General features: G+C 38.0%; 1 protein-coding gene across 1 annotated transcript in view; it reads left to right on the forward strand.

The window, feature by feature from the left end:
• LOC126263482 (monocarboxylate transporter 12) overlaps nucleotides 1–13688 on the forward strand; it is a 748493-nt gene that overhangs the window by 712786 nt on the left and 22019 nt on the right. Inside the window, exon 7 of the mRNA XM_049960574.1 lies at nucleotides 8079–8334. Coding sequence (XP_049816531.1) covers nucleotides 8079–8334 — 256 coding nt within the window. The remainder of the gene's footprint in view (nucleotides 1–8078; nucleotides 8335–13688) is intronic.

Raw genomic sequence — 13688 nt, forward strand, 5'->3', positions numbered from 1 at the left:
TGATCTATGTTAATGACATAGGAGACAATCTGATTAGCCCTCTTAGATTGTTTGCAGATGATGCTGTCATTTACCGCTTTGTAAAGTCATCAGATGACCAAACCTAATTGCAAAATGATTTAGATAAGATATCTGCATAGTGAGAAAAGTGGCAATAGATACTGAATAAAGAAAAGTGGGAAGTTATTCACATGTGTACTTAAAGAAATCCACTAAATTTCAATTACATGATAAGTCGCACAAATCTGAAGGATGTAAATTCAATTAAGTACTTAGGGATGTTGTTGTTGTGGTCTTCAGTCCTGAGACTGGTTTGATGCAGCTCTCCATGCTAATCTATCCTGTGCAAGCTCCTTCATCTCCCAGTACCTACTGCAACCTACATCCTTCTGAATCTGCTTAGTGTATTCATCTCTTGGTCTCCCTCTACGATTTTTACCCTCCACACTGCCCTCCAATGCTAAATTTGTGATCCCTTGATGCCTCAGGATATGTCCTACCACCCGATCCCTTCTTCTAGTCAAGTTGTGCCACAAACTTCTCTTCTCCCCAATCCTATTCAATACCTCCTCATTAGTTATGTGATCTACCCACCTAATCTTCAAGATTCTTCTGAAGCACCACATTTCGAAAGCTTCTATTCTCTTCTTGTCCAAACTATTTATTTTCCATGTTTCATTTCCATACATGGCTACACTCCATACAAATACTTTCAGAAACGACTTCCTGACACTTTAATCTATACTCGATGTTAACAAATTTCTCTTCTTCAGAAACGCTTTACTTGCCATTGCCAGTCTACATTTTATATCCTCTCTACTTTGACCATTTTCTTAATCTTTCTTCTAAGATAAGTCGTAAGGTTAGTATTGCCTCACGTGTTCCAACATTTCTACGGAATTCAAACTGATCTTCTCCAAGGTCAGCTTCTACCAGTTTTTCCATTCGTCTGTAAATAATTTGCGTTAGTATTTTGCAGCTGTGACTTATTAAACTGATAGTTCGGTAATTTTCACATCTGTCAACACCTGTTTTCTTTAGGACTGGAATTATTATATTCTTCTTGAAGTCTGAGGGTATTTCGCCTGTCTCGTAAATCTTGCTCACCAGATGGTAGAGTTTTGTCAGGACTGGCTCTCCCAAGGCCGTCAGTAGTTCTAATGGAATGTTGTCTACTCCCGGGGCCTTGTTTCGACTCAGGTCTTCCAGTGCTCTGTCAAACTCTTCACGCAGTATCATATCTCTCATTTCATCTTCATCTACATCCTCTTCCATTTCCATAATATTGTCCTCAAGTACATCGCCCTTGTATAGACCCTCTATATACTCCTTCCACCTTTCTGCTTTCCCCTCTTTGCTTAGAACTGGGTTTCCATCTGAGCTCTTGATATTCATACAAGTGGCTCTCTTTTCTCCAAAGGTCTCTTTAATTTTCCTGTAGGCAGTATCTATCTTACCCCTAGTTTGATAAGCCTCTACATCCCTACATTTGTCCTCTAGCCATCCCTGCTTAGCCACTTTGCACTTCCTGTCGATCTCATTTTTGAGACGTTTGTATTCCTTTTTGCCTGCTTCATTTACTGCATTTCTATATTTTCTCCTTTCATCAATTAAATTCAATATTTCTTCTGTTACCCAAGGATTTCTACTAGCCCTCGTCTTTTTACCTACTTTATCCTCTGTTGCCTTCACTGCTTCATCCCTCAGAGCTACCCATTCTTCTTCTACTGTATTTCTTTCCCCCATTCCTGTCAATTGTTCCCTTATGCTGTCCCTGAAACTCTGTACAACCTCTGGATTAGTCAGTTTATCCAGGCCCCATCTCCTTAAATTCCCACCTTTTTGCAATTTCTTCAGTTTTAATCTACAGTTCATAACCAATAGACTGTGGTCAGAGTCCACATCTGCCCCTGGAAATGTCCTACAATTTAAAACCTGGTTCCTAAATCTCTGTCTTACCATTCTATAATCTATCTGATACCTTTTAGTATCTCCAGGATTCTTCCATGTATACAATCTTCTTTTATGATTCTTGAACCAAGTGTTAGCTATGATTAAGTTATGCCCTGTGCAAAATTCTACCAGATGGCTTCCTCTTTCATTTCTTTGCCTCAATCCATATTCACCTACTATGTTTCCTTCTCTCCCTTTTCCAACTGTTGATTTCCAGTCACCCATGACTATTAAATTTTCGTCTCCCTTCACTACCTGAATAATTTCTTTTATCTCATCATACATTTCTTCAATTTCTTCGTCACCTGCAGAGCTAGTTGGCATATAAACTTGTACTACTGTAGTAGGCATGGGGTTCGTGTCTGTCTTGGCCACTATAATACATTCACTATGCTGTTTGTAGTAGCTTACCCGCACTCCTATTTTTTTATTCATTATTAAACCTACTCCTGCATTACCCCTATTTGTTTTGTATTTATAACCCTGTATTCACCTGTCCAGAAGACTTGTTCCTCCTGCCACCGAACTTCACTAATTCCCACTATATCTAACTTTAACCTATCCATTTCCCTTTTTAAATTTTCTAACCTACCTGCCCGATTAAGGGATCTGACATTCCACACTCCGATCCGTAGAATGCCAGTTTTCTTTCTGCTGATAGTGACGTCCTCTTGAGTAGTCCGTGCCTGGAGATCCAAATGGGGGACTATTTTACCTCCGGAATATTTTACCCAAGAGGACGCCATCATCATTTAACCATACAGTAAAGCTGGATGCCCTCGGGAAAAATTACGGGTGTAGTTTCCCCTTGCTTTCAGCCGTTCGCAGTACAACAACAGTAAGGCCGTTTTGGTTAATGTTACAAGGCCAGATCAGTCAATCATCCAGACTGTTGCCCCTGCAGCTACTGAAAAGGCTGCTGCCCCTATTCAGGAACCACACGTTTGTCTGGCCTCTCAACAGATACCCCTCCGCTGTGGTTGCACCTACGGTACGGCTATCTGTATCGTTGAGGAATGCAAGCCGCCCCACCAACGGCAAGGTCCATGGTTCTTGGGGGGAGGACTTAGGGATTACAATTATAAATAACCTAAATTGGAATGATCACATCGATAATATTGTGGGTAGAACAAACCAGAGACTGTGATTCATTGGCAGAACACTTAGAAGGTGCGACAGGTCTTCTAAAGAGACTGTTTACACCACACTTTTCTGCCCCTGGAGTATTGCTGTGTGGTGTGGGATCCGCATCAGGTTGGACTGACAGATGACACGAAAAAATTTCAAAGAAGGCCAGCTCGTTTTGTATTATCACAAAATAGGGGAGATAGTGCCACAGGCATGATATGTGAATTGGAATGGCAATCATTAAAACAAAGGTATTTTTTGTTGTGATAGGATCTTCTTTTGAAATCTGAATCATCAGTTTTCTCCTCCAGTTGCAAAAACATTCTATTGGCACTCACCTACGTAGGGAGATATGATCATCATGATAAAATAAGAGAAATCAGGGCTCACACTGAAAAAATTAAGTGCTCATTTTTCCTGTGCACAGTTCAAGAGTGGAATGGTAGAGAGACAGCTTGAAGGTGATTCATTGACCCCTCTGCCAGGCACTTTATTGTGAATAGCAATATAATCATGCAGATGTAGATGTAGATGAAGTTGGTAGTTACCGGATCAAGGGAAACCTACCAGAACGTAGGGCAGAACTTGGAAAAGCAGACTTTTGGTTTCTGGGGCAATATATCCCAGACAAAAATATAAAAGCCTGGTGTGTGTGTAAATGTAATTGTTTGTGTTTATACAGAGTAAAGTTGATGACTTACCCGACACTTGTAGGGTACCATGTCGGGCACACTTACGAAATAGTGTTAAATATTACATTTTCCTACAAAATTTTGGATAGTCTGTAATTCCACTTTCTGTTGTTTTAGGTAAGATAGGTGTCATAGTTATTGGCCTGTAATTTCCTGGATAGTATTTGCTGCTACCTTTGTATCTAGGGGTCACATCACATTTTTTTAGACCTGTAGGAAATTTCCTTTTGTTATGGCTAAGATGATAAGAAAAGTCAAGGGCTTTATTACTCACTGCAGGCAGCATTTAATTACTCTGCTTGATGTATTGTCTAGTTTCACAGTAATTTTTGCTGTTAAACTATAAAGCATTTTTAAATTTCAGAGTCATTTGTTTGGAAATTGAATAAAAATTGTATCTTATGACAAGTACTTTGTATGCTTTTGTGACAGAATTTTGCCTCATTAATTTGTCTCCTACCGCACCATAATGTCAGTTTCAAATATTACTGACTTCCTGAGAGGCCATTGTTTTCTTCCCATTCTTCTTGTTAGTTATGTTTCTACTGTTTCTCATGTCTTTATCTTCCTTTTCTCTCTTTATGTGATACTATATGGTCTTTGTGATATTAGTAGCAGCTACCATTCCGTTTTTATTGCTTTTATCATTTTTTATGTGATCTCTTCTTGTCTCTATAGGCATCATAATTTTCTTGTGTTGGTTTTACTTAGCAATATTCATATATAGTTCTTAGCTCTTCCCTCTTATTTATTACATCTGTTATGACTCATTTTTATTGTACTTATCATTTGTATTTCTACTTACAACTGGGCATGTAATACGTATGTAATATGCAATATATATATATATATATATATATATATATATATATATATATATATATATATATATATATATATATATATATATATATGTTGTTGTCTAATGTTTTGTAAAATTATTCCCATATTTTACTTATGTTTGTTTGTTAAATATCAGTCCATTCATCAGACTCTGCTAATCTTTATAGGCTGACTAGGATTGCTGGCTTGTTAGTTGCAACTCTCTAAGGATTTTTCTAACTTTGCTGTCTTGTCAGATAATTCAGTTCATACCCCATAGTGATCTGCAGTAGCTATATTTAAGACTTGCACATTTTGTCTGTGATCTGGTATATTGGTTATTACATGATATGCAGTACTGTATTCACATCTTTGTATTTTAACTGCACCCTATGGGACTATTTACAACTAAATTAAGATAATACATGTTGATTAGATCATCAGATCTCTGTGTATAACAGATGTCTTTCAGTGAGTTCATATTTAGATTGCCTGGTGCTCCTTTACAAAATCATTCATCTGACTGGTGATCTGTATATCCGTAATAGCAAATTCTTTTTTACTTTGAACATTGTCTGTACTACTGCTGATTGTGATAATGTTTCTGTACAGTTGTCCACTGAGTATGGAATGCAGTCCCCATTTCACTGTGTACATGTACTGCAACTCGTCTACCTTTATATTCAGATCTGCACAAGTAAGCCACCTTTTTGTAGTCCTGTATGTTGTAAATACTAATTTCATTTTTCAGAATGAATTTTTCACTCTACAGTGGAGTGTGCAATGAAATCACACTTACTGGCAGATTAAAACTGTGTGTTGGACCAGTACTCAGACCGGTCTCAAACCCAGGATCTTTACCTTTAATGGGCAAGTGCTCTATCAACTGAGCTACCCAAGCATAATGCATGACCCATCCTCACAGCTTTACTTCTGCCAGTACCTCAACTCCTACCTTCCAAACTTCACAGAAGTTCTCCTACATAACTGGCACTCCTCGAGGAAAGGATTTTCCGGAGATGTGGCTTAGCCAAAGCCTGACAGATTGTTTCCAGAACGCATTTTTCAATCTGCAGTGGAGTGTGCACTGATATGGAATCTCCTGGCAGATCAACACTGTGTGCCAGACAGGGACTCATACCCAGGAGATTTGCCTTTTGCGGGCATCTAATTTACATGATACACACCGTTTGTTCTGATGAAAAATTCTTACAGTTGAAACATGTTTTATATGTATATCTAAATATTTTATGAAACCTTTTTTCTCAGCTACTGGTGCCAACAATCTCAATCCTTCATATATTTGTATTTATTTCTCTTTTCCTGGATTTTGCTGGCAGCTTCTCTGCTGGCCATAATGCTTTTTACTCTGGTGAGGAAAGTGTTATTTCTTCTTCTTCCTCTTCTCCTTCTCCTCCTTATGCAGGGCAGAGTGATGTTTCTTCTTTTTTTTCCTTTTATTCTAAGTCTGTGATAGTCCTTCATTTTCATGAGAGAGTGATGATGCCTCTTCTTCTGAGGGAGACAGAGATGTTTCATCCTCTTCTGCAGGGCACAGTGGAGTTTCTTCTTTTTGCTTCATCCTGAGTTTGTGATGATCCCTCTTTGCATGGAGATAGTGACAGCACTTCTTTTCCTTTTGTTGTTGACAGTAGGATTGGCTATGTATTTGTGCGTACCATAACTGTTTTGCCAAAATTCTTCCTGTGCAGGCCATGTTTCATAAAATGGTCTCTTGCTGAGCTTGTAGCTTCAGTAAATGTTATATCTTGAAAACTTCTACAGATCTAGGATTTTCTGTTTGTGCTGATAATTTCTTTACTTATACGTGAACCTTCATTTACACCATGCCTCTGTGGGACACCTACAACAAAAGCATTTGAATGTGAGTTTCTTTTCTTTTTTGTCAATGTTTTACCAGCTTTTAGCACTTCACATAGAAGGGCATTAGGCTTGATAGGGGCAAGTACTTTGAATTTCATTTGCATGGTTGCCATAATACCTGCTGAGCCTCTTCCATGGCTATCAGAAAATTCTCCCTTCTTATTTTTCATATTTAATTACTCATTTCATAAGTACTTTGCCTTTTCTTAAATCTTCAAAACACTTGCTGGTGACGGAAGTTCATTTTTCATTTTACTTGTTTGAGTGCAACTCCATCTGGTGACAGCAGGTCAGATTTATTTGTTATTTGGAGTTAAAAAATTTTCTCACTTGATTTTGCATGCCAGCTTATTTTAGGCCTAAGAAATGGGTGAATTTATGTGTTTTGTTCTTCTTTAAGATTTTTAAACATTTTTTCAAATTAATCAAGTATCATTTAGCAACCAAAATGTCCTGTTCTAATGCATACATTAAGTTTTCTTCCCATGCAGCATCATATTTTGCTGATGCCATTGATTGCCAATCACTGTGAATTACAGTACAGTACCATCACATTCTGTCCACCTCTGAAGCTGTCGCTATCTGCCATGTCGGGGATAACTGGTTCCTTTCAAATTTCCTTTTGATTGCCCCTATTATTTTTGAAGTTTGAGATCTTTGTTGTTTTAAGCTGATAAAGTGTTCACTTCTTGTGGTGGAGTACCATTTCTGCTTGGCCTGTTTTCTAAACAATAATGCTTTTTCATGTTGTTCATTCCACCATCTTTGTTTTTATGTCTTTTGTCTAGTGCTATTTCAAGGGCTGTTTTGACTAGTTTTGTTTTAATCTTCTCCCAGGCTTCTGAATCTATATTTAGCCATTGCTGAAATTCTTGTTTCTTCACTTTTTTTGCTTCAGTATCAATTTTTTGATCCTAGGCTCTTCTCTTGGAATCTTTGTTTGTGGAATAAATTTCATTTTTATTGTGATTAGACAGTGATCTGTTTCTATATTTGTACACTTTCTAACTTTTGTGCTCATGATTTCTTTTTGATTATTAAAAGATATAGTTGCATGGTTGATGTGAGCTTCTCCTACATCTGTATTAGGCAATTTCCAAGCTTTTTGTTTTATAGGATGTTTCTTAAAATTTATGGACACTAATTTGAGATTGAAGCTTCTGCACATTACTATTAGTCATAGCCACATTACTCTATTTTTATATAAATCAATGTAAAAAGAATTTGTATACATTTTATAAAAGTGTACTAACAAATCCCACATGAAAGTGGCGAAAATCATAGAAATTATTTTTTCACTAGTTAAATCTCACAGACTTAGCAAAAGTCAATAGTCTTTTTCCTTGTTTATGGAATATTCTGTTGGTACTTGGAGGAAGATTGACTTATTGAGAACTTAATTGCACAATATTGATGTTCCACAATAATTTTTATAGTTTATTATTAACTGGATTCCAGGTTTATAGGCCATCCTCAGTTGATAGCAGCTTCATTAAAACTACCAAAAAATGTTATTGTGGAACATTAATACTGCATAGGCTATTTAAGTTTTTAATTTTTTTCTTGTGGTTAATAAAGTAATTTATTTCTTCTATTTAGGTCTGCAAACCTACTGTCTGAACAGAAAAAAGTTTCGAGCAACAATCATCTACCTCCTGCATATGTGGCTGAACCAGCAGAAGAACAACATGAAAAATCAACTATCTGTGGATGTATACCTTGTTCACCTGAGGCAAAAGAAACATGGACAGAAATGTTAGACTTTTCCCTCCTGAAGGATGTTATATTCATCCTATTCGCAGCCTCAAACTTCCTTACCAGTATTGGGTTCAACATACCATATGTGTATATTGTGGTAATGTATTAATTATTTTAATTTTAACAAATATTATTAACTTTGTGATAACTACATTAATAGTGAAGGTAATTGAAGAATCGAACAATCTTGAATTCTCTCTGTGGTGGGACTGTATAGTGAGGACCTGTATATATCCTGTTGGAAGAGCATTTGTTATAATTTATAGTGAATATTTGTGCCATAGCAGGACTCAAAATTGGACCTTGTGCTTAATGCAAGCAGTTGCCTTAACCATTTAGGCCATCCAAGCATGCTTCCCACCTGACTAAAATTCCCAGCCAGTTACATACTACTAGCATAGCATCACCTATCCATGAACACATCACTTGCCACATAAAAATGAAAAAGCTTGCATACTTTGCCTACTTTCATTCCATAATGTCATATGGTATAATACTTTGGGTTAACTCTTCAAGTCAAACAAAAGTTTTCAGAGTCCAAAAGCGTGTAATACGTATTATTTGTGGAGTAAATTCACGGACATCCTGTAGAAACCTCTTCAAAGAACTGGGTATACTAACTACTGCCTCTCAGTATATTTACTCATTAATGAAATTTGTCCTAAATAATATATCTCTTTTTCCAACAAACAGCTCAGTTCATACATACAATACCAGGAACAAAAATGATCTGCACAAGGACTTAAAAGCACTTACTTTAGTTCAAAAAGGGGTCCACTACTCAGGAACACACATCTTCAATAATTTGCCAGTAAACATAAAAAATTTAGTTGCAAATAAAGATCAGTTTAAAAGGAGCCTGAAAGACTTACTAGTGGCCAACTCCTTCTACTCCATTGACGAATTTTTTGATAGAAACAAATGATGTATTGTATATATTTATACTATTAGTATTGTTATTTCAGCTTTAAAAAAAATTGACATGTTCCACATCCACGAGGATCTCCTCAGCATGGATCCATGGAACGAAAAACTAATCTAATCTAATCTAATCTAATCTTCCCATAAGAGGTCAGACTCGATGTGCGGCCACGTTGAAAGAATGGATCTTTGGTCATCACACCTTACTTATATATACATGTGTGGTGTCTGTTCCTGTGGACATGGCTGAAAGAACAGATACTACACATTTATAATATAATATTTCTCAACTTCATTCAATGCTTAAAACAGGAGTGGTGAATGGTGACAGATGTGAATTAGCATTCAATTACTGTAGGTAAAATGTAGGTTTTTAAATAAGGATTTAAACATAAAAAAACTGCCATGCATTTGAAACGTAAATTTTTTGATTAAGTTGCCAGCTAATTGGGCTCAAATTTCATCCATGGCCCATGTAAGGTGGTAGATACATGATGGGGCACATGCACATTTTGCTGCCAATGGAAGTCAACATCTACATCCTAATATTGTGTAATGATATGAATATAATAGAGGAAAACATTCCACGTGGGAAAAATATATCTAAAAACAAAGATATTGAGACTTACCAAACAAAAGTGCTGGCAGGTCGATAGACACACAAACAAACACAAACATACACACAAAATTCTAGCTTTCGCAGCCAATGGTTGTTTCGTCAGGAAAGAGCGAAGGAGAGGGAAAGACGAAAAGATGTGGGTTTTAAGGGAGAGGGTAAGGAGTCATTCCAATCCTGGGAGCGGAAAGACTTACCTTAGGGGGAAAAAAGGACAGGTATACACTCGCACACACACATATCCATCCGCACATACACAGACACAAGCAGACATTTTCAAATGTCTGCTTGTGTCTGTCCTTTTTTCCCCTTAAGGTAAGTCTTTTCGCTCCCGGGATTGGAACGACTCCTTACCCTCTCCCTTAAAACCCACATCCTTTCGTCTTTCTCTCTCCTTCCCTCCTTCCTGACGAAGCAACCGTTGGTTGCGAAAGCTAGAATTTTGTGTGTATGTTTGTGTTTGTTTGTGTGTCTATCGACCTGCCAGTGCTTTTGTTTGGTAAGTCTCATCATCTTTGTTTTTAGATATACTAATATTGTCTAAGATGGATAGATCAAACAGTGCTTGTACCTTGGACTCAAAGATCATCTGACCTCAGTGCTCTGGACTTCTCCATCTGTGGTCATCTCTAAAGCGAAGTGCACAGCACTCCTGTTAATAAAGTTGAAGAACTGGAGAAGCAAAATGCACAGTCTTCTCAAGATTTACTAGATGATGTGGTGGCTTTTGAAAGATTTCATAAGTCATTGCAAAGTTGAGTGCAATATTGCATCAAAATGTATGACAAATGGAACACCCCCTTTAACAACTATGAGTGAACAGTAAATTATATTGTGTAACATTTTGAAGCAGTATTGTGTTAATGACTGATTGTCGATCCAGGTTTTAAAATTCAGATAGCCTATTTAATCAGTGGTTAAAAAAAGAATGCCTTTAATATACTTTAAATGTATGCAGGTTGCTGATTTCTGTTATTGCATCTGCCAGAAGTTACAAATTTTTGAATCCAAATTCTTGACCAAATTTTGAAAACTGATACAAACCCTTTGTGAAATTGAAGTTCCATTTAGGGCATGGTGTTCTTCTCTAGTTTTATCATTATTGAAAGAAATGTCAAAATGGAGATGTGACAGGATTATGTATATGACTACAAAGCTCAACATGCTTTTCAGCAGAATGCTCAGTGAATGACACTAAATTATGTTCATCTACTCCATTTATGTTGCTATCCAGTCAGTTCCAGGAAACTCACAATGAAATCCAAGCCACAGACCAACTTATAATTTTGCGTAGATACAAGGCATTGTCAGAAATCCTATGACAGACTGGTGATCGAAGTCCAAACTTTTGTATCTCTCATTGAGGTATTGAACCACATTATTATGTTTCTTAGCTTGGAACTTCAAGTTACTTGTCAAGATACATAACTCTCCTCTGGTCTCTTGGTATTAATTTAGACTCTTCACTTTAACTGTTACTTAATCTGATGTTGAAATTATGTATGTACCTGGTTCGTGAAACTTGTTTACATAGTCAAACAATGGAAAATCCAGGATGGAATGTAACAATATGATGAGATGGAAAGTTGCTACACACCATATAGTGGAGATGCTGAGTCACAGATAGGCACAACAAAGAGATTTTCACACTTAAAGCTTTCAGCCAATGGCCATTGTCAACAATATACACACACACACAAACACACACACACACACACACACACACACACACACACACACACACATGTGCACACACACGTGCACACACGCACACACACACACACGCACACACACACACACACACACACACACACACACACACACACACTCACTCACTCAAATGCAACTCACACACGACTGCAATCTCAGGCAACTGAAACCATACTGTGAATAGCAGCATCATTGCATGATGGGAGGGGCAATTGGGTGGGGGAAAGGAGGAGGCTGGAACGGGGAGGGTGAGGGATAAGGGATAGTATGCTGGGGATGGTGATGGCGGGCTGCTGCAGGTTGGGCGACAGGCAGGGGAGATGGTGACCGGGGGGGGGGGGGGGGGGGGAGGAGGAAGGAAGTAGTGGAAAAGGAGAGACATGAAAGAAGAAATAGAGAGAAAAATAAAATAAATAAATAAAAAATAATAAATTAATAAAAAAAATAGAAGTCCCTTCTGTACAGCCCAGCCACCCATGGTCGTTGCATCTGCAGTGATGAGCGGTTCCTCTCAAAATATACTGAGGGTCTCACTGAAGCCTTCACTGATCATAATTATCCTCCCAACCTTGTACAAAAACAAATCTCCCGTACCTTATCTTTCCAGTCTCCCACCACCTCCCAAAGCCCCACTGTCCGGCCACAGAGGAGTGTTCCCCTCGCAACTCAGTACAATCCAAGACTGGAGCAACTGAATTACATTCTCCACCAGGGTTTCAATCACCTCTCATTGTGCCCTGAAATGAGAAATGTCTTGCCCAATATCCTTCCCACTCCTCCCAGAGTAGTACTCCACTGTCCACCAAACCTACACAAATACTCATCCATCCTTACACAACCCTGGCTCTCAATCCCTTACCTCATAGCTCATACCCCTGTAACAGACCTAGATGCAAGACCTGTCCTCCCACCACCACCTACTCCAGTCTGGTCACTAACATCGCCTACCCCGTCAAAGACAGGGCTACCTGTGAAACCAGTCATGTGGTCTACAAGCTAAGCTGCAACCACTGTGCTGCATTCTATGTAGGCATGACAACCAACAAGCTGTCTGTCCACATGAATGGCCACCGGCAAATTGTGGCCAAGAAACAAGTGGGACACCCTATTGCTGAACACACTACCAAACATGATATCCTTCATTTCAATGACTGCTTCACAGCCTGTGCCATACGGATCCTTCCCACCAACACCAGCTTTTCTGAATTGCGCAGGTGGGAACTTTCCCTGCAATATATCCTATGTTACCATAACCCTCCTGGCCTCAACCTTTGTTAGTCGCTGTCCTCACCCATCCAGCCCCTTCCCTGCTCCCATTCCAGCACTACACAGCCGTCATTCCACCACCACACCCAGCCTTTATTTATTTATTTTTATTTATTTTATTATTTTATTTATTTCTCTCTATTTCTGTTTACATAGTTATTTTGTGGATCTTTAAAGGTTAAGTAAAACAGACACATTACACTGACATGTAAACAGGAAAGATAATCTAACTTCAATTTAGACCAGGAAACATATTTCAGAAACTTTAATATATTGACATTGCACTCTATTAATCTCCTTAATTAATACAATTAGCTCATGTCTCTCATTCCAACAACATCTACATCTATACTTTACAAACCACTGTGAAGCAAATGGCACAATGTACTACTTATTAGGGCTTTATGCCATTTAATTCACATGTGGAGTGCTGGAAGATTGAATGATGAAACACATCTGTGCAAGCTTTAATTAATCTAATCTCGTCTTTGTCATCCCTTTAGGAGTGATAAGTAGAGATTTGTAGATTGCTCACTTCAAGTTGGTTCTTGAAACTTCATAAGTAGGGTTTCAGGGGACAGTTTGCATCTATCTTCAAGTGTCTACTAACTCAGTTTTCTCAGCCCTCCCATGTATCAAACAAACCTGTGACCATTCACACTGCTCTTCTTTGTATACATACAATATCTGCTGTTAGTCCTATGTGGTACAGGTCACACACATATAAGCAATATTCTAGGATGGGTTGCAAGAGTGAATCTTGGTAGAAATGTAGAAGGATCCTGAAATTCTATCTGAGGAATAAGAAGTTTTCATCTTCAACCATTTCTCTGTTTTCCACTAGGATCTTATGAAAGCTTCAGTTTTCAAAGAACTTAAAACCCAGTCTGTTCTCCAGATTTTAAACTGTTCACTTACTGTTCTATAACCAAGTCTGA

This window comes from Schistocerca nitens, chromosome 6, assembly GCF_023898315.1.
Source record: "Schistocerca nitens isolate TAMUIC-IGC-003100 chromosome 6, iqSchNite1.1, whole genome shotgun sequence".
NCBI lineage: Eukaryota > Metazoa > Arthropoda > Insecta > Orthoptera > Acrididae > Schistocerca > Schistocerca nitens.